Source organism: Panicum hallii, chromosome 2, assembly GCF_002211085.1.
Source record: "Panicum hallii strain FIL2 chromosome 2, PHallii_v3.1, whole genome shotgun sequence".
NCBI lineage: Eukaryota > Viridiplantae > Streptophyta > Magnoliopsida > Poales > Poaceae > Panicum > Panicum hallii.
This window is the reverse complement of record NC_038043.1, coordinates 36,157,408-36,178,320: the sequence shown is the minus strand read 5'-3', so window position 1 is coordinate 36,178,320 and position 20,913 is coordinate 36,157,408. Positions and strand designations below refer to the sequence as shown.

The 20,913-nt window shown below is 50.5% G+C and overlaps 1 protein-coding gene across 1 annotated transcript; it reads right to left on the bottom strand.

The window, feature by feature from the left end:
- Positions 1–13,455: 13,455 nt before the first annotated feature.
- On the bottom strand, positions 13,456–13,887 carry LOC112880977. Its single transcript, XM_025945699.1, has one exon. The coding sequence runs from the start codon at positions 13,885–13,887 to the stop codon at positions 13,456–13,458; it is 432 nt and encodes a 143-aa protein (XP_025801484.1).
- Positions 13,888–20,913: the final 7,026 nt, after the last annotated feature.

Below are 20,913 nucleotides of genomic sequence, written 5' to 3'. Positions count from 1 at the left end.
AACTACGCTAACAAAGTAGACTGGTCGCCGCACACCAAAAGCATGGCCTTCCTCCTGGCGTTCCACCATGATTGCCGTGCTGATGACGTGAGTAGTCGCGGCAATGTAGAGTAACAAGTTCTCTCCTGGTTGTGGAGCTGTCAAGATGGGGGGCGACTGCATATGATGCTTGAGATTTTCCAGCGCCTTCTTCAACCCCTCGGTCCACTGGACCTTGTCATTTCATTTGAGCAATTTGAAGAAGGGTAATCCCCGTTCTCCAAGTCACGAGATAAATCTATTCAGGGCTGCCATACAGCCTATGAGCTCCTTGTAACACCCTAAGGTAATTTCCTCAAATTTTAATTAAATTATTTGGGCTTGAATAAATTTTCCAGGGTTTTCTCTAAATTATCTCGTATTTAAAGTAATTTATAACACAAGGAAATAAAATTTATCATAGGATTAAATTGTTTGTGCATTCATGCCGCAGCATTATTTTATTTGTGTTGAGTTCATAGGTTTGAATTCAAATTGCATTTGAATTCGAATGGTTTTGTTTGAATGTTTGAGGATAGAAAAAGAAAAGGAAAAGAAGGAAAGCAACCAAAGCCCTTGGGCCGGCCCTTCTCTCGGCCCATCTCTTTCCCCCTCTCTCCTCTTTCCCCTCCTTCCCGCGTGGGCCAAACCCGAGCTCCACCCTCCCTCCCTCTCCTTCTCTCGCGTGGGCCGCGCCCCGGCCCACCTTTCCCCCCCTCAGCCCGAGCGCGCTCGTCCTCTCCCGCTCTCCCCCGTCTCCCTCTGGCGATCGGGACCCACGCGTCAGCGCCGGTCCTCCCCTTCTTTCTCTCCTTCCTCTGTTTCCTCCGGCGCTCAACGGCCTCCGAATCCGCCGGCGGTTTTCCCCTCTGGGCCCGCACGCCGAGGCCTCGACGTCCGCCCTTAAGTGGCCCTGCGACCCCCACCCACCGTGCCCTAACCCCGCCGCCACCCAGAACCCTAGCGTTGCCCTTCCCCCGCTCCTCCGCGCCACCTCCCCTCGGCCTCACCGTCGGTAGGTCACCTCGCTGCACCCCAGAGCACCACGTCACCCGCAGTAGCTCCGCGCTGATCCCCGCTAGCTTACCGAGCCGTGTGTTGGAGCTCTGGACCTCAGCATCGCCGGAATCAGGCCTCGACGTCACCGCCGGTGATCTGCTCCGTCTCCCCAATTGCTCGCCGTCGTTGGGTCTTTGGCCGCGCTGATCCCCGCTACACCTCCACAGGACTCCCACGCGACGGACTACGGTGACCCGGAGCTAGGAGAGTCCCGGCAGCACCCCTCCCCGTGAGCACCCGATCTCCTCCGCCGCGGAAGCCCGTCGCCGGCCACCCTCGGCTACAACACCAGCTACCCCAGGCCCCTGGTGAGCACTACACGTTCCCCCGCATCGTATACACTAGATGCCGAAGCCTGGAATCCCTCCTAGCCCCTGGAACGCACGCACACCGGCGTGTTCGCCGCCCCGAGCCGCCCTCGCTGCGGGGATCGCCCACCCGAGCCCCGATCCGCCACGTTGATAGCCCAGGTGGATTACCCGTACCGCCAGCAATCTCCACGGCTTGATCCCGACCCAAACGAAGCCCGGACGGCCAAGTTTGGTCATCACCGGCGAAGCGCCGCCGCGGAGACAAGCTCCGGCGACCAGCGCCGCCGCCCGAGCGCCCGAGAGCCCCCAACCATCCGATCTAGAGCCCACGCCCAGGATTAGATCGTGCCGGGGTAGCTCTGAGCCGTGCGATTCAGATCCAAGGGACCCAAGCAGCGCGTACCGGTTCGCCGGGATTTTAAATCTCCGCCGTCCAATTCAAATCCGGTGGATCGCGCGAGTTGTAAACCTAGATCCGTTCCCGACCATCCGATCTGGATCCAACGGACGGGATGCACGCGTACCCCTTCACTTAGTGGATCTAATCCCAGCCGCACGATCAAGATCCGAGGGCCCAGAACAGGAGATACCGGTTCGGGCTGTTCTTTTGCTAAAGAGTCCTCGGGTTTTCTGGGAATCAACCCGCGCTCCGGCGAAGTTCAAAGATAATTACGGATAGGTCCTGTTTTATGCTTTTAGGCCCCTGGCTTCTCTGGAATTTGAACCCGCAGTCCATCTCTTGAGTTTTTCCGCGCTAGCCCCTAGATCTAGGGTTTAATTTCGTTTAAGTCCTCGGTTTTTGTCCAGAACCCCCTGAAGTTCTGTTTTTCTTACAAATAGGTCCTTGGATCCTGTTTTAAGCGCAGTTTTCGCGTTTTAGCTCCGTTTTAGGTGTTCTTTATATCCACGCGATCGTTGTAACGCGTAGATTAGTTCTAGGCTAGTTTTGTATGCTGTTTTTATGTGATGTTGTACTGTTTTCTTATATTTTGCTATTGTTTGTGCATGTGTGTATGTGTGGACTATGTTTGATGATCGTGAGTAGACGCGGAGCCTTTGGAGCAGTACCAGGAGCAGCCGTCTTCCGAGCAGTTCGAGCAGCAGCCGGGAGAGTACGAGGAAGGCAAGTATAACATGAACCTCCTATCACTTTTTAATACAATTTCATACTGCATTTTAATACTATATACCCATAAGGACTTTCCTAGCCACTTTATATCCTTTATATATATCCTTTGGGTTGCATTGTGGTTAGTTGTGCTAGGTTGCTGCGCTATAACACACTTGGTCCTTTTTAATTAATTTGTTAATGGTCTTATGCAACTTAATTCTGGAGCCGACCCTCTGTGCTGTGTGCGTGAGTGGTTTGTGCGTCCTTAAAAGATGTTTTTGTTAGAAACATGGTTTAGGGGGCCAGCACGGTGCTTAGTGCTTGGTTGGCCACTCTCCATAAGGACCGGTTCATAGAGCGACAACCTGGGACAACCGCGCAACCACAAGACTGGAATGGGACGGTCTTGACTTACTAATTAGGTCATTTTGGTTCGGGAGTAACTTACCTGCGTGGGCAAGAGGGGTGGTAGGCTTCAATGGTCCCTGCTCCTCCGGCTTGGTCTGTGCTGTGTGCTTGTACCCCCGGAGGTGGGCCCCATCGTCGCTGATCCAGAATCCTTAGCGGTTACACCTTACCAACGTGTCCTTTGTAACGGTCTCGTAGTGTGCTTGCTAGCCATCTCACCTAAGGAAGTGTGATGAACAACTAGCGTAGCTCACGACTTGTGGGTAAAGATGTGCAACCTCTCGAGAGTGTAAAACTGATATATCAGCTGTGCTCACAGTCATGAGCGGCCCAGATCCTCCGTCTGATTAGTGGGGTTATCAACCTTTGACGAGGGCGATTCCCCGGGTGGTTTGGTTTGGGTGGTTCTCAGTAGTTCTTAATTAATATTGATTAATTCTTATGCAATTTGGGTTATGGTAACCAATCCACTTGTAGTAATTAGCTTTAATAAAATTTGCCAAGACTAAAAGCTAATGCAGTTGAGTCAGCCAGCCTAGAGCCTCATAGTTTGTGTTATACTTGTTGAGTACGAGTTTGTACTCACACTTGCCTCTCTACTCTTCTGTTCTATTTTCGGACATCTTCGACTGCTGCTCAGTGCCCGGCAACGTGGAGGATTACGTCAGCGGCTTCGACGACTTCTAGGCGTTTGTCTCCCAGTCGACGTCCCTGTGGCGCCCAGCTCTTCACGTATCTCTTTTACGCTTCCGCACTCTTGAACCGATTCTTGATTCGGTTGTAATAAAATAATTCATTTATTGATTTATCTACGATTTATATTCATGTTATTCGTGGCATGTGTTGTGATATCTTGATAATCTGTTGTATATATGCGTGACTTGATCCTGGCGCATATATGATTGCTCGATTTATGTTCTTATAAATCGGGTGTGACAGATTGGTATCAGAGCCGTGTCGACTGTAGGACGAAACCTAGGTAGAATTGGTCGAGTTTAGGACTTCTTTTCTCTTGCTTGCCTCCGCAAATCCTCAACCATCATGATTCTGCTTCTATTCCTTGAGTCTTAAGCCCTCGATTTGCTGTTTTCCCCGCCTTTTTGAGAAATAGCTTGAGCTTTCCGTAGACGTTGGCCTGAGTCGCCTAATCCTGTAATTTATAAGTTTAGGTTGTCCCGATAAAAATACGCTAGAACGTGTGTGTTGGTCGAGTAGTGTGGAAAACTCGACTAATTTGTGAATATTGAATGTTTGTTATTGTGCAAATGCTTGATTTGGATTTTTGGTTGATTGCATAGGCTAGTAGTTAAACTTGTTCATGCAAATCGACCTAACCCCACTTGAACTAAACAATAAAATTGAGTTAGAACGTTGGGGGGGTAAAACCTATATTCCTTCCTTTCTGGCATATCTTTCCGAAGTTTCATTTCCGCAGCTGCACAATATCTCGTTCTCATAAATTTCGTTGTTGCAATCAGATGGTGAACACCAGGCGCACCGGTTCCGGTTCTGACCAGCAGGAGCAGAACAACCAGAGTACTGGTCAGCCGCTGCCGATGCCGCCACCACTGACCCCGGAGCAGTTCTTCCAGCTCCAGATGCAGATGATGGCTACCCTGAACAACACCGTTCAGGCTCTGCAGCAGATCCATGCTCAGCCACCGCCTCCTCCGCCGCCTCAGCCCCGTGACAGGCGTGCGGATTTCCTGAGAGGTCACCCGCCGACCTTCTCTCACGCCACGGACCCACTCCAGGCGGACGACTGGCTTCGTTCGGTGGAGCGCCAGTTGGTTGTTGCGCAGTGCGACGACCGGGAGCGAGTCCTTTACGCAGCAGGGCAGCTGCGAGGCTCCGCTCTTGACTGGTGGGAGTCCTACCCTGCTCGAGATCGTGAGGCTCTCACGTGGGACCAGTTCCGTGAGCGTTTCAGGAACCATCACATTCCTGAGGGCATCATGAAGATGAAGCAGAAGGAGTTCCGTGCTCTTAAGCAGGTAAAATTTAACGGAATTCCCTACCATTCCTTTTGAGCTTGATCCATCCTTGATTTCTTTTGTAACCTGACCAATTGAGCGATTTCTATCCTTGTTATCTGTGTTCGCTATTTCAGGGATCTATGACGGTGACGGAGTACCGTGACCGTTTCCTTCAGCTTGCCCGCTACGCCCCTGCTGACGTCGCTCGTGATAGCGACAAGCAGGAGTACTTCAAGGAGGGGTTGGATGATCACATCCATTATGCGCTGCTGAACCACCGCTTCGACAACTTCAACCAGCTGGTTGATGCGGCCCTCAACACCGAGCGCAAGCGCCGGGAGATTGAGGACAAGAAGAGGAAGATGGCTCCATCCTCTTCGGGCAGCAACACCCGTCCCCGCTACCAGTACCCTCCACAGCAGCAGCAGCAGCAGCAGAGGCCGCCCCAGCAGTACCAGCAGCGGCAGCAGTACCCGCCTCGTCCTCAGCAGCAGCAGCAGGCGGGACAGGGTCAGAGGCTTCCAGCGCCTCCGGCTCCACCAGCTCAGAGGCAGGGAGCGCCCACTCCTCCTCCTGGGCAGCAGGCTCCGGCACTTCCTCGAGTGTGCTTCCACTGCGGCGAGCCAGGGCACTACGCCAACGTCTGCCCTCGGAAGGCGCAGGCAGGACAGCAGGGACGTGCAGCACCGCCCAAGGCCCCAGCTCAGGGCAGGGTGAACCACGTGACGGCCGAGTCAGCGGCCGAGGCTCCCAACGTGGTTATTGGTACGTTCATGGTTAATGCCCATCCTGCTACAGTGCTTTTTGATACTGGTGCTACACATTCTTTCATCACCCGGTCTTTTGTTGAGCATCATGGCATTCCTACTAGCACATTAAAGAGGTGCATGATAGTATCTTCACCGGGAGGGCGGTTGAGGTCTCATGTCTTCTGTCCAGAGTCAGAGTGGCCATAAGGGGGGTAGATTTCAGTGCAAATCTGATGGTGTTAGACTCCAAGGGCATTGATGTGACCCTTGGGATGGAGACTCTTGCTAAGTGGGGAGTCCGAATAGATTGTGCTCAGAGGACGGTTCTTCTGTCAGCACCGGATGGTCAGGAGGTCACTGTCGGTGCCACAGAGCCTTCTAGATTTCTTCATCAGATGGAGGCTAGACCCACGGATGGTATTCGCGTGGTGTCTGAATTCCCGGATGTCTTTCCGAATGATCTGCCAGGTATGCCGCCCGATCGCGACATTGAGTTTTCTATTGATCTCTTGCCTGGCACAGCTCCTATTGCTAAGAGGCCCTATCGTATGGCTCCTGTCGAGCATGAGGAGGTTAAGAAGACTGTCGACGAGCTGCTAGCTAAGGGTTATATCCGTCGCAGTTTCTCTCCTTGGGCTTTTCCTGTATTGCTTGTAGAGAAGAAGGATGGCGCGAAGCGAATGTGCGTCGATTATCGGGATCTGAATGCAGTCACTATCAAGAACAAGCATCCATTGCCCCGTATTGAGGATCTCTTTGATCAGCTCCAGGGTGCTTGTGTATTCTCGAAGATTGATCTGCGTTCGGGTTATCATCAGCTGAAGATTCGCCCTGAGGATATTCAGAAGACGGCATTCACCTGCAAGTATGGGTTATACGAGTATACGGTCATGTCCTTCGGCTTGACTAATGCTCCGGCTTTCTTCATGCATCTGATGAACAAGGTTTTCATGGATTATCTGGACACCTTCGTGGTGATATTTATTGATGATATCCTGATATATTCCAAGTCAGAAGCGGAGCATGAGAAGCATCTGAGGCTTGTGTTGCAGAGGCTCAGAGAGCACAAGCTGTATGCCAAGCTCAGCAAGTGCGAATTCTGGATTGACGAGGTTCCATTCCTCGGTCATGTTATCTCCAAGGGAGGTATTGCTGTGGACCCCGGAAAGGTGAAGGATGTGCTTGACTGGGTTGTACCACAGACGGTGAAGGAAGTCCACTCTTTTCTGGGCTTAGCAGGCTATTATCGGAGGTTCATCGAGAATTTCTCCAGGATTGCGAAGCCTTTGACTTCCTTGCTGGAGAAGGATGTGGGCTTTTCTTGGACTGATGAGCGTCAGAGTGCCTTCGAGGAGTTGAAGAAGAAGTTGACTACGGCGCCAGTCCTTACTCTGCCAGACCAGAGCAAGAGGTTCACAGTGTATTGTGATGCTTCGAGAGATGGTCTTGGTTGCGTCCTGATGCAGGAAGGCAGAGTGATAGCTTATGCTTCGCGGCAGTTGCGCCGGCACGAGCTGAATTATCCCACTCATGATCTGGAGTTAGCCGCAGTTGTGCATGCTCTGAAGATATGGAGGCATTACTTGTTTGGGCAGAGGTGTGATATTTACACCGATCACAAGAGTCTCAAGTATATTTTCACTCAGAGTGAGCTGAATATGCGGCAGAGAAGATGGCTAGAGTTGGTCAAGGATTATGACCTAGAGATCCACTATCATCCGGGCAAGGCTAATGTTGTAGCAGATGCTCTGAGCAGGAAGAGCTATGTTAACATGGCCGTGGCTTTTCAGATGCCTCAGGAGTTATGCGAGGAGTTTGAGCAGTTGAGCCTGGGTTTCTTGCATCATACCTCGGGTACATCGTTCGAGGCAGAACCCACTCTAGAGGCTGAGATTAGGCAGCATCAGAAGGGAGATCAGAAGCTGCAGGAGATTCGTGAGTTGCTCAAGATGGGCAAGGCTCCTCATTTCAGAGAGGATGATCAGGGTACCCTGTGGTACAAGGGTCGTATATGTGTGCCGGATGTGAACGATCTCAGGAAGCTGATTCTGAGTGAGGCTCATGATACAGCATATTCTATCCATCCAGGCAGCACGAAGATGTATTACGATCTGAAGGAACGATTCTGGTGGTATGGGATGAAGCGTTCCGTTGCGGAGTACGTGGCCATCTGTGACACTTGTCAGCGTGTCAAGGCAGAGCATCAGAGGCCAGCAGGGTTATTGCAGCCGTTGAAGATTCCAGAGTGGAAATGGGAGGAAATCACTATGGACTTCATCGTTGGCTTGCCTCGTACTCAGAAAGGGTACAACTCCATATGGGTAGTAGTGGATCGGTTGACGAAGGTTGCTCACTTCATCCCGGTGAACACTACTTACTCCGGTGCTAGACTCGCAGAGTTGTACATCTCCAGGATTGTCTGTCTGCATGGTGTTCCGAAGAAGATTATATCTGATCGAGGGTCTCAGTTCACTTCACGGTTCTGGGAGCAGTTGCATGATTCGTTGGATACGAAGCTGCGCTTCAGTACTGCTTATCATCCTCAGACAGATGGGCAGACAGAGAGAACCAACCGAGTGTTGGAGGATATGCTTCGAGCCTGTGCTATTCAGTATGGTACCAGCTGGGATAAATGCCTGCCATATGCAGAGTTTTCTTATAACAACAGTTATCAGGCTAGTCTGAAGAAGTCCCTGTTTGAGGCCCTGTATGGTCGGAAATGCAGGACTCCGTTGTATTGGGATCAGATTGGTGAGAAGCAGGTATTTGGTCCAGATATTGTTGAAGAGGCAGAACAGTTGGTACAGCAGGTGCGAGAGAATCTGAGGGTCGCTCAGACTCGTCAGAAGAGTTATGCGGATGTTCGTCGTCGAGATTTGACCTTCGCAGTGGGTGATCATGTATATCTGAAGGTCTCGCCGATGAGAGGAATCCGCAGGTTTAATGTACGAGGGAAGCTAGCTCCTCGATACATTGGTCCGTTCAAGGTGTTGGAACGGAAAAGTGAGGTGGCATATCGTCTGGAGTTGCCACTCAATCTCTCAGGAGTGCACGATGTGTTCCACGTGTCTCAGCTGAAAAAGTGCTTGAGAGTGCCAGAAGAGCAAGCACCGATAGAAGGGTTGGAGGTGCAGGAAGATCTGACCTATATTGAGCATCCGGTGAAGATTTTGGAGACATCTGAGAGAGTCACTCGAAACAAGAAGATCAAGATGTGCCGTGTTTAGTGGAGTCATCATACGGAGGATGAGGCTACTTGGGAGCGAGAAGACGAGCTGAGGAAGACATACCCCGATCTCTTTGCTAGCTAGCCTACCCGAATCTCGGGACGAGATTCCTATAAGGGGGGTAGGTTTGTAACACCCTAAGGTAATTTCCTCAAATTTTAATTAAATTATTTGGGCTTGAATAAATTTTCCAGGGTTTTCTCTAAATTATCTCGTATTTAAAGTAATTTATAACACAAGGAAATAAAATTTATCATAGGATTAAATTGTTTGTGCATTCATGCCGCAGCATTATTTTATTTGTGTTGAGTTCATAGGTTTGAATTCAAATTGCATTTGAATTCGAATGGTTTTGTTTGAATGTTTGAGGATAGAAAAAGAAAAGGAAAAGAAGGAAAGCAACCAAAGCCCTTGGGCCGGCCCTTCTCTCGGCCCATCTCTTTCCCCCTCTCTCCTCTTTCCCCTCCTTCCCGCGTGGGCCAAACCCGAGCTCCACCCTCCCTCCCTCTCCTTCTCTCGCGTGGGCCGCGCCCCGGCCCACCTTTCCCCCCCTCAGCCCGAGCGCGCTCGTCCTCTCCCGCTCTCCCCCGTCTCCCTCTGGCGATCGGGACCCACGTGTCAGCGCCGGTCCTCCCCTTCTTTCTCTCCTTCCTCTGTTTCCTCCGGCGCTCAACGGCCTCCGAATCCGCCGGCGGTTTTCCCCTCTGGGCCTGCACGCCGAGGCCTCGACGTCCGCCCTTAAGTGGCCCTGCGACCCCCACCCACCGTGCCCTAACCCCGCCGCCACCCAGAACCCTAGCGTTGCCCTTCCCCCGCTCCTCCGCGCCACCTCCCCTCGGCCTCACCGTCGGTAGGTCACCTCGCTGCACCCCAGAGCACCACGTCACCCGCAGTAGCTCCGCGCTGATCCCCGCTAGCTTACCGAGCCGTGTGTTGGAGCTCTGGACCTCAGCATCGCCGGAATCAGGCCTCGACGTCACCGCCGGTGATCTGCTCCGTCTCCCCAATTGCTCGCCGTCGTTGGGTCTTTGGCCGCGCTGATCCCCGCTACACCTCCACAGGACTCCCACGCGACGGACTATGGTGACCCGGAGCTAGGAGAGTCCCGGCAGCACCCCTCCCCGTGAGCACCCGATCTCCTCCGCCGCGGAAGCCCGTCGCCGGCCACCCTCGGCTACAACACCAGCTACCCCAGGCCCCTGGTGAGCACTACACGTTCCCCCGCATCGTATACACTAGATGCCGAAGCCTGGAATCCCTCCTAGCCCCTGGAACGCACGCACACCGGCGTGTTCGCCGCCCCGAGCCGCCCTCGCCGCGGGGATCGCCCACCCGAGCCCCGATCCGCCACGTTGATAGCCCAGGTGGATTACCCGTACCGCCAGCAATCTCCACGGCTTGATCCCGACCCAAACGAAGCCCGGACGGCCAAGTTTGGTCATCACCGGCGAAGCGCCGCCGCGGAGACAAGCTCCGGCGACCAGCGCCGCCGCCCGAGCGCCCGAGAGCCCCCAACCATCCGATCTAGAGCCCACGCCCAGGATTAGATCGTGCTGGGGTAGCTCTGAGCCGTGCGATTCAGATCCAAGGGACCCAAGCAGCGCGTACCGGTTCGCCGGGATTTTAAATCTCCGCCGTCCAATTCAAATCCGGTGGATCGCGCGAGTTGTAAACCTAGATCCGTTCCCGACCATCCGATCTGGATCCAACGGACGGGATGCACGCGTACCCCTTCACTTAGTGGATCTAATCCCAGCCGCACGATCAAGATCCGAGGGCCCAGAACAGGAGATACCGGTTCGGGCTGTTCTTTTGCTAAAGAGTCCTCGGGTTTTCTGGGAATCAACCCGCGCTCCGGCGAAGTTCAAAGATAATTACGGATAGGTCCTGTTTTATGCTTTTAGGCCCCTGGCTTCTCTGGAATTTGAACCCGCAGTCCATCTCTTGAGTTTTTCCGCGCTAGCCCCTAGATCTAGGGTTTAATTTCGTTTAAGTCCTCGGTTTTTGTCCAGAACCCCCTGAAGTTCTGTTTTTCTTACAAATAGGTCCTTGGATCCTGTTTTAAGCGCAGTTTTCGCGTTTTAGCTCCGTTTTAGGTGTTCTTTATATCCACGCGATCGTTGTAACGCGTAGATTAGTTCTAGGCTAGTTTTGTATGCTGTTTTTATGTGATGTTGTACTGTTTTCTTATATTTTGCTATTGTTTGTGCATGTGTGTATGTGTGGACTATGTTTGATGATCGTGAGTAGACGCGGAGCCTTTGGAGCAGTACCAGGAGCAGCCGTCTTCCGAGCAGTTCGAGCAGCAGCCGGGAGAGTACGAGGAAGGCAAGTATAACATGAACCTCCTATCACTTTTTAATACAATTTCATACTGCATTTTAATACTGTATACCCATAAGGACTTTCCTAGCCACTTTATATCCTTTATATATATCCTTTGGGTTGCATTGTGGTTAGTTGTGCTAGGTTGCTGCGCTATAACACACTTGGTCCTTTTTAATTAATTTGTTAATGGTCTTATGCAACTTAATTCTGGAGCCGACCCTCTGTGCTGTGTGCGTGAGTGGTTTGTGCGTCCTTAAAAGATGTTTTTGTTAGAAACATGGTTTAGGGGGCCAGCACGGTGCTTAGTGCTTGGTTGGCCACTCTCCATAAGGACCGGTTCATAGAGCGACAACCTGGGACAACCGCGCAACCACAAGACTGGAATGGGACGGTCTTGACTTACTAATTAGGTCATTTTGGTTCGGGAGTAACTTACCTGCGTGGGCAAGAGGGGTGGTAGGCTTCAATGGTCCCTGCTCCTCCGGCTTGGTCTGTGCTGTGTGCTTGTACCCCCGGAGGTGGGCCCCATCGTCGCTGATCCAGAATCCTTAGCGGTTACACCTTACCAACGTGTCCTTTGTAACGGTCTCGTAGTGTGCTTGCTAGCCATCTCACCTAAGGAAGTGTGATGAACAACTAGCGTAGCTCACGACTTGTGGGTAAAGATGTGCAACCTCTCGAGAGTGTAAAACTGATATATCAGCTGTGCTCACAGTCATGAGCGGCCCAGATCCTCCGTCTGATTAGTGGGGTTATCAACCTTTGACGAGGGCGATTCCCCGGGTGGTTTGGTTTGGGTGGTTCTCAGTAGTTCTTAATTAATATTGATTAATTCTTATGCAATTTGGGTTATGGTAACCAATCCACTTGTAGTAATTAGCTTTAATAAAATTTGCCAAGACTAAAAGCTAATGCAGTTGAGTCAGCCAGCCTAGAGCCTCATAGTTTGTGTTATACTTGTTGAGTACGAGTTTGTACTCACACTTGCCTCTCTACTCTTCTGTTCTATTTTCGGACATCTTCGACTGCTGCTCAGTGCCCGGCAACGTGGAGGATTACGTCAGCGGCTTCGACGACTTCTAGGCGTTTGTCTCCCAGTCGACGTCCCTGTGGCGCCCAGCTCTTCACGTATCTCTTTTACGCTTCCGCACTCTTGAACCGATTCTTGATTCGGTTGTAATAAAATAATTCATTTATTGATTTATCTACGATTTATATTCATGTTATTCGTGGCATGTGTTGTGATATCTTGATAATCTGTTGTATATATGCGTGACTTGATCCTGGCGCATATATGATTGCTCGATTTATGTTCTTATAAATCGGGTGTGACACTCCTGGACATCCTTGATCGCGTGGGGTGTCCATGCTGTAATGGCGGTGATCTTCTCCGGGTTCGCATAAATTCTTCGATGGCTAACGATGAAACCGAGTAGTTTTCCTTGTGGTACACCGAAGATATACTTGGTTGGGTTGAGCTTCCACCAAAACTTACGTAAGCTATTGAAGGTTTGCTCGAGATCAGGGATAAACTCGTCGTGGACTCTGGTCTTGATGACCACGTCATCCATGTAGGCTTCAACATTGCGATGTAGCTGATCAGCAAGGCATAATTGGATAGCCCACTGATAGGTGGCTCCTGCATTCTTCAACCCGAAGGACATAGTTGTGTAGGCATATGCTCCAAAAGGGGTGATGAATGCTGTCTTGATCTGGTCTTCTTCCTTAAGAGCAATCTGATGGTAACCCAAGTAGCAATAAAAGGAAAGAGAGTAGGATGTAACCAGCCGTAGAGTCAATGACTTGGTCGATGCGTGGGAGTGCGAAGGAATCCTTCAGGTAGTGTTTGTTGAGATCAGTGTAATCCACACACATCCTCCATTCATTATTATTCTTATTCAAAACTAGTACAGGGTTGGCTAACCACTAGGGGTGGTAGACTTCTTTAATGAAACCAGCCGTGAGTAGTTTTGCTAACTCCTTCTTGATGGCCTCCCTCTTGTCTGGGGCCAAACGTCGTAGTCGCTGCTTCTTCGGAGTGGCTTTGGGGTCGACTTTTAGGCAATGCTCAATCAACTCCTTGGGCACGCCCGGCATATCCGTTGGTTTTCACGCGAATATGTCACGGTTGGCCCTAAGAAAGCTGATGAGCACGCTTTCCTATTTATCATTCAAGCCACCTCTAATCAAAGTAGTCTTGGATGAGTCGCTTTCTTGCAGCTAGATGGCCTTGATGCCAATGTCGCTGGGGTTGAGTTTTACCCTGGACTAGCTAGGCCTTTGATTGGGAATCTCCATCTCTGAGTCAGTGAGATTTTGCGCGGCCGTGCAGACTTCCGCAGAAGGTTCTGGCACGCTTGATGTCGCGGTGTACTCGATCGCCTCTTGGTCGCAGTTGTACGATTTCTTCAAGACACCATGGAAAGTGAGTATACTTGCCTTGCCTAGCATCTTGAGTAGTAAATAGATGTAGTGAGGCACGGCCATGAATTTGGCCAAAGCTGGTCTGTCGAGGATGGCGTGGTATGACGACTCGAAGTCAGCCACCTCAAAATTGATGTACTCCGTGCGGTAGTTGTCTTTCGTTCCGAATGTGACTGGCAGGACCACTGAACCAAGTGGTGTAGCCGTGTTTCCCTGGACGATGCCATAGAATGGAGCTCTACTAAAGGTAAGCATCTTGGAGATGTTCAACCCCATCTTCTTCAATGTACTCGTAAAGAGCAGGTTGAAGCTGCTCCCGCTATCGATGAGTACTCGAGTCAAATGTGAGCCTGCCATGACAGGATCTAGGACGAGCGGAAATTTTTCCCGTCTCAGAGAAGCTAGTCCACTAGTCTTCCCTAGAAAAGGAGATCGGGACCTCGCTGTATCTCAAAGGTTTCTGTATGGCCGGCTCGATAGAGAGAATCTCCTGCAGGGTCAGCTTCTATGCGCGCTTCAAGAGGAAGCCACCGTCTCCACCGAAGATGATGTTGACGACATTCTTCGGGTCTTGGAAGTCTTGGGCCCCCGACCTGTCATCCTCATCGTCATCCCCCTAATCCTTCCACTTTCCATCTTAAGGAAGGAATGGAGTGTTGAGTGACTTGCGAAAGCTGACACACTCGAAGAGCATATGATGTGACTTCGAGTGCATCGGGCATCGTTTGTGCAGGACTTTCTCAAACTGTGCTTGATTGTTCCCCCGACTTCTTGCTCCATGGATTGTGCTCAACAGCCATGACTTCTTGGTCTGACTTGCGTTTTTGGGGATTCCCCGAGTTGTTCCGCTGGCCCTTGTCGAAGTGGTTGTTGTTGCCCTGCTTGTCATTGTTGTGCTTAGGGAAGCGATTCTTCTCCTCATCCTCCTGGTCAGCCCACCATGCCATCATGTTGCGCAGTTCCACTGCAGTAGTCGGGTGGTTGCATTCAAAGTCATGGTAGGTGAGCTTCGAGAAGAGGTTGTTCTACAAGCAGCGGATGACGTCCAAGTTGGTGATGTTGGCGATGGCGGCTTGCATCTCGAAGAAACGACGGGTGTAGGTCCTTAGGGTCTCGTGATGAGTACCTGCTTGGATCATGGATCCCTGGAAGTTGTTGATGAAAGCCCTCTTGAGGTCCTCCCAGGAGTCGATGGAGTTTGGTTTAATGCTTTCGAGCCAAGTGAGGGGTGCATATTCCAAGGGTACTGGGAAGTAGAGTGCCTTGGTGGAGTTGGATCCACCAGATATCATGATGGTGATGGAGTAGCAACGAATCCACTCGTGAGGGTCTCGCTTGCCGTTGTACTTGGGGATACCGACTGGTTTGAAATCCTTGGGGTAGGACCGGTCGGTGATGTTGGAGGTGAACGCTGGGAAGCGGCCACTATCATCGGCATCATGATATCTATCGGGTCGGTCCCTTCTCCTTGCCTCAATGATGCGCCGTGGGTAGCGATCGTTGTTGAACTTCTACCTCAAATCAATCATAGGAGCATTCTGATGGCTGGCCTTGGGTGGAGCATCGCCCTGAGGCCTTGCATCATGTCGGTTGTGGGGTGGGTGCATTGGTTGTTGCACCTCTTGTTCGATGTTGCCACGTGCGGACTGCTGGCCCTGGGGATTGCCATGGCTGACCGGATTGTCCTGGTTGTGCTAGCGATTGTCGTTCCCCCGAAATCCGAAACCTCCTCTAGGGGTGCGACTAACCTGCACAGAGTCAACATGGCACTCAGGTCTTGAGAATGTGTTCCGAGTTGAGAAAATTGGGAGTTGCCCATCGAGTTGGTATTGCAGCCTTTGTATTTGGGGGTTTGGTGGTAGTTGTTGAGCTAGGAGCATTGCTTCTGCAATGGCGCCGATCGGGGTGCGATACTCCCGATCTCTAGCTGCTATGAAAGCATTGTTGATGTTCCTTTGGTATAGTGGGTTGCGTGCACGGTTTTCCTCATTCTGCCTGCGCTTGGCACGCTTGGGGTTCTTCAACCGCCGGATCCATCTGTACTCCTCAGTCTCATCCTGAGGAGGGTCCACCGTACGTTCGTGGGCAGATATGTCTGCAAGTAGTTCGGTGTCATCCGCATTGCGAAGGGAAGCCATGTAGACTTGACGATACGACGAGCTCTTAGCCCTATGGCTGTACTCGACTAGCTCTGTGCTGCCCTCTCCCTCTTCAGAGATGCAAGAGAGGGATTTGCCTTCCTGAAAAGGCAGTTCCTGCATGAAGGCCACAAGGCGGGAGTCGTATTCGAGTAACTTAGAGGGCTCTAAGCCCTTCCAGTACACGAACCGGCCTTGCAGCATAGACATTATTGTCAAACCCAGGTGACTACTCTAAAAGGATTCGGGGTCGTCATCTGATTCTAAGTGGTTGTCAAAAACAGGGGCCTCCCGACAGGCGGTGGCTTCCTCATCCTTGAGTCCTCCCTAACTCCATCTTAAAGGTGTAGTACTAGTCAATGAGTACTTTTCGTCAACGAGTACCTTTGATCCTTTGGTACTTTTCGTCAACGAGTACTTTTCGTCTGAGTCCGAGTAGTTGTCGAAAATGGGTGGCCCCCCAACGGGCGGTGGCTCCCTCATCTCTGAGCTTGAGTAGATGATCTAAGTGCTCCTCCAAGTCAGAAAGGGACTAAGACCGTGTAGCCTTCTCGTTAACCGAAGCGGCATTGCGTAACACAAATAGGAATAGAGTATGTGCCTCCTCAGATCGGTTTCAGTCCAATCTGCGAAGTCCTGGTGTAGAACGACTTGAAGTCACGTCAAAAACGGACATCCTCTCGATCTCCCTGGTGAGATTGGCAAGCAGCAACTTGTCGAGGTTGTTGATGAACTCATCGAGCTTGCTGCATCAATTTGCTGCAGAGGCCTCAGGCTTCCTGGAGTTGGCTAGGTGGCCGTTAAAACCACCCGAGAAGTTGGCGATGCAGATCCAGGACCCAAAAATGAACGTTGTGCCCTCATCGAACATGGTGCTGGTGAAGCAAAAAGATGCCATCGAGTTCTCCGGTGGATGCTCGATGATCACCCCTACCTAGCGCGCCAGCTGTCGCTGTTTTACCACCAAGCCCACTAAGGGATACCCCCGAGGTGGTGAGTTGTAGGTGGGATGTCGCCAAGATTAGGAACTCGAAGGTGCAAGGAACACAAAATTCAGATAGGTTCGATCCGCCGAGAGCGTAATACCCTACATCACGTGTGGTGGTTTGTATTGCCTCAGGTGTGTATATGTTTGGAGGGGGTCCCTGCCTGCCCTTATATGGTCTGGAAGGATGTTGTCGGTCAAAACCCGTCGGCGAGCAGCGACAGGCAACACGAGGAGCCGGGAGGCTCCCGGGACTGCTGGTGGGCCCCGGTCCCTCGATCAACGGCACGAGATCCAGCACACGTCCTGGCGTCTGGGTTGCTAGGCGTGCCACCTGACTTTGTACCTGATCAGGAAGGTGTTATATGTTAGTTTCCTGCATGCACAGACACTAATAAACATTAGTCCGAGCTGTGATCGGCTCATCGGGTGAATCCCTATAGCGGCTGTAAAGAGCCGATTGTGTTCAATACCAGATCAGATCTATAAACAAGGCAAACATATCCGATGGTAACATAAATCTTGCCCTGTAACCACTTAGCTAATCCAATCTACAACAGTTAAAGCTTTCACTGCATAATTGACCCTAACAGATACGGAAGGTAACAAAACAACAACCTAAACAGAGGCCTAAAAACCAACTGAAAGCTGATTCTCGGAACGATCCCTCTTTAAGCTGTCATAAAGCGCCAAACATACTGCCGGAACATTCAACCCCTTTGAAGGGCCTGATCAAGCAGATATTAAACTAAATCTTTGATAAATGAAGACTAAACATAACATATTAGATCTACTAAACAAAACAGAGCAAGGTGCTGCCCTCGCACCTGAGATCAGGCACAATGACAGCTGACCGCTTACAGGTAACAAACAATACATGATTAAAGCATGGAAAAGCCGATGCTACTCTATAAATATTAAGATAACTAGTGCTACTTGCCATCAACAATGCTTCAGAACGAGAAACACAAAAGGTGGATAAGCAGGGATGATGCCGCCCCGATCACGCGCGGCGTGATTGGGGCTACATGGCACTTACCCAAGAAACCCTACAGGGGTGGCGATGCGCCGAGAATTGTTGGTGAACGATTGATTCATTCTTTGATTGATAATCCAGGGTAGATATTTATAGTCCGGAGACTTGCCTTCCCTAACCAATCCTAACTAAACATGACACGAATCTTGGCTATCTCTATCTAAACTATTTAAACACACATGCCTATCTAGATACATGGCCAACCTTGGCCTCAAACACCTACACAGGGTCCGATTCGCAAGCCCACTATGATTACCCTTTGAGCCCATCTTGCTTCTTGGCCCACCTTTTTGGCCCGCCTGAATTATAGCGATAACACATGCCCCCCTGGTTTCAGCAATAGTTATTCCGAAACCATTTTTCTTTTAATCGCCCTGCCTCTTCGACTTTCAAAATCCGTATAGGCGTGCCTCTTCAACTTCCAGGGGATGTGACTGCTCTGCATCAGGCTCCTTGGAAACCGCTATGGTGCCGATTCATCTTCCACTCCATCTTTATAAACCTGCCCCCGGTAACTTTCTTTTTCTCATCCCCTTCCTTCAGCCATTAGCAACCATACCTGATTTAATTTTTCTCTTCTCGTAATGGCTTCTTCCTCTTCCTCTGCTTCCTCTGCCATCTCCTTCAAGTCCCAGTCCACTCGAGAGCCCACTCCAGAGTACGACCCTATAGCCGCCTATGAAGTCCTTGCCCCCATGCATTGGGATGTAGAAGAATGGGACTTCCAGTCCTGGTCAGAGGATGACGAGTCCCTGACCGATGGCGAAGACCTCCACCTACTCCTCGGTGATGAGCTCGAGGAACATGACGAAGACGACGCATCCTGGGAAGAAGACTTCTTCTCCTCCTCAGAAGAAGAAGCCGATTCCTTCTCAACCGAGGAGGACTCAGTAGCAGGAGACTTCCTCCTTGGCGGATCGTCAGAGGATGACGACAACGATGACGACGACGAAGAAACCAAAGACAATAGCGGCTTCAGCAGTAGCAGCGGCGGAGACGATGGCAGCGATGTCGACGGCAGCGGCGGCAACAACAACGTCAGCACGGCTCCACCGATCAAGCGTAGCAGGACCTCCGGCGTCTACTGGTGGTAAACTGTACGATTAAGCCGATAGATCGGCTCTAGGAGCAATCGGCTCCCTTTTTGTACACACTCCCCATTGTAAATAAAATCTTTTATTTCAACCGCAATTCGTTAAAAACCAATCTGTTAAGAGCCGATGGCAAATCCTTTGCTCAAAAATGCTGATCCGGATCTAAGTCAATTCTCCAAGTCATTTCATTTTCCGCCTAAATCCGGAACCTTCCCCAAAACAGATCTCCGAAGATTCCCCGAATCCAAGTTATTCTCCAAAACCTTCCGCTCATAAACCCTAACCGCAAAGACCAAAGCCTTTAGAGCACAAACTCGTACTTGCGCCGCTAACCCTAGATCCAGTTCCCAGGTTCTTGAACTTTGGGGTTTCCGATGGCGGGATCTTCGAATGCCGATGCGGGTGTCTTTGGCCTGAAGGTAAAACTCCAACCTTTACTAATTTAATGTAGCGATTACTAGATCCCTTGCATCATTAAATGATGCTTCTCCAGTTCTCTGGTTTTTGTGGATTCTTCAGGTTTCAGAAATTGTCTTGCCGCATCCTTCTTCCCCCAATTCTTTTTGTCTCGGGCCTCGTTCTTACAAGAAACCCGTAGATCTAATTTCTTGCGAGGCCAATCAAATTCCATTTGTGAGCCAAAACATAGATTTAGACTCCTGGACCCATAGCCTCCGTGCCTGGCCAAATCCTCCCGAGGGCTGGGTGACCTGGTATAACAGAGTAGCAAATATCTACCAGCCCACATGGGAGTCCATAGGGATAGCCGATGCTCTGTCTCTGTCTCTATCCCCTCTTGAAAAGAACGAGAACCTTCTGAAGACCATAGGCTACTTTTGGTCTGATGCCTTGAATTGCTTTCTTTTTGGTCATGGACCGATGACTCCAACCCTCCTGGACGTGGTGATGATCACTGGTCTGGACATCTCATCAACCTTCCCATCTGCCTACAAACTGTCCGAAGTTCCCTTCAAGTTGTCCTCCAAAACAGAGTGCACAAACTGGGGTGCATACCTGAACCAGCACCTAAAAACCAAAGGCCCTGTGATAGAGAGAGAACACACAGCCTTCCTAAATCTTTGGTTAGAGCACTTCTTATTTTGCGGTCCTTCCCTTGCTCCAACTAAGAATTATCTCCCTCTAGCATACGAGCTGGCCAAAGGTCACACTGTTGGCCTTGGCAAATTGTTCCTTGGCGAAGTCTACAGATACCTCCACCTGATGTCCTTGGGCCTACTTACCCAGAAGAAACTTAGGACCAGTGGTCCCTGATGGTTTATCCAATTGTGGGCTTCCCTATACTTTCAGGACTACATCCCAGACTTCCCTGCTTTGGCTAACAACTCTTTCCCAAATCAGAGTGGGAGGCGGATCAGATGTACCAGCTTCGGCCAGGCTTTATACAGCCTTCCTGGCAGCAAGTTGAATCCCTCACAAGCTTCAAGCTAGTTTAGAATTTTCAATAAGGGCCTGAACAATCCTATCTTCCTTCCCTATACTGACTCTGAAATTTTTGAGAACCCGATCACCTTTAGGTTGGCTGATTTTGCTGATGATGACGGCACTCGGCATTTATATTCTATCATGATCCGTCCTTGCCTCCTTCTAGTCGGCATGAGCACCTCCAATTGGATCATCAAGCCAGGATATGAATTCTATCAGCCGGTCATAGCAGCTCGGCAGTTTGGCCTCGGGCAAGTTCCTCCTTACTTCTTTCTTCATTATTTGACAACCAACAGGACCGATCTGCCAGACTGTAACACCCTAAATTTTACAAAGTGCAAAATTTAATAAAAGGATAGGTTAGAGGAGTCATAAGATTTTTGATAAACAATTTTCCTTAAGTATAAAAATAAATATAAGGGAAATATATGATATGTGCATTCATGCTCTTTGCATTGTTTCATTGGTTGTAGTTTATTTGAATTTAATTTTTAATTCAAATTTCAGTCCAAATTTAAAAACCTTTTTGAATTTGTTTTGTTCTTCTCTCTTTTCCCTCTCTTTTCTCTCCTTTGGGCCCAGCCCAACCGGCTCTTTTCTCCTCCT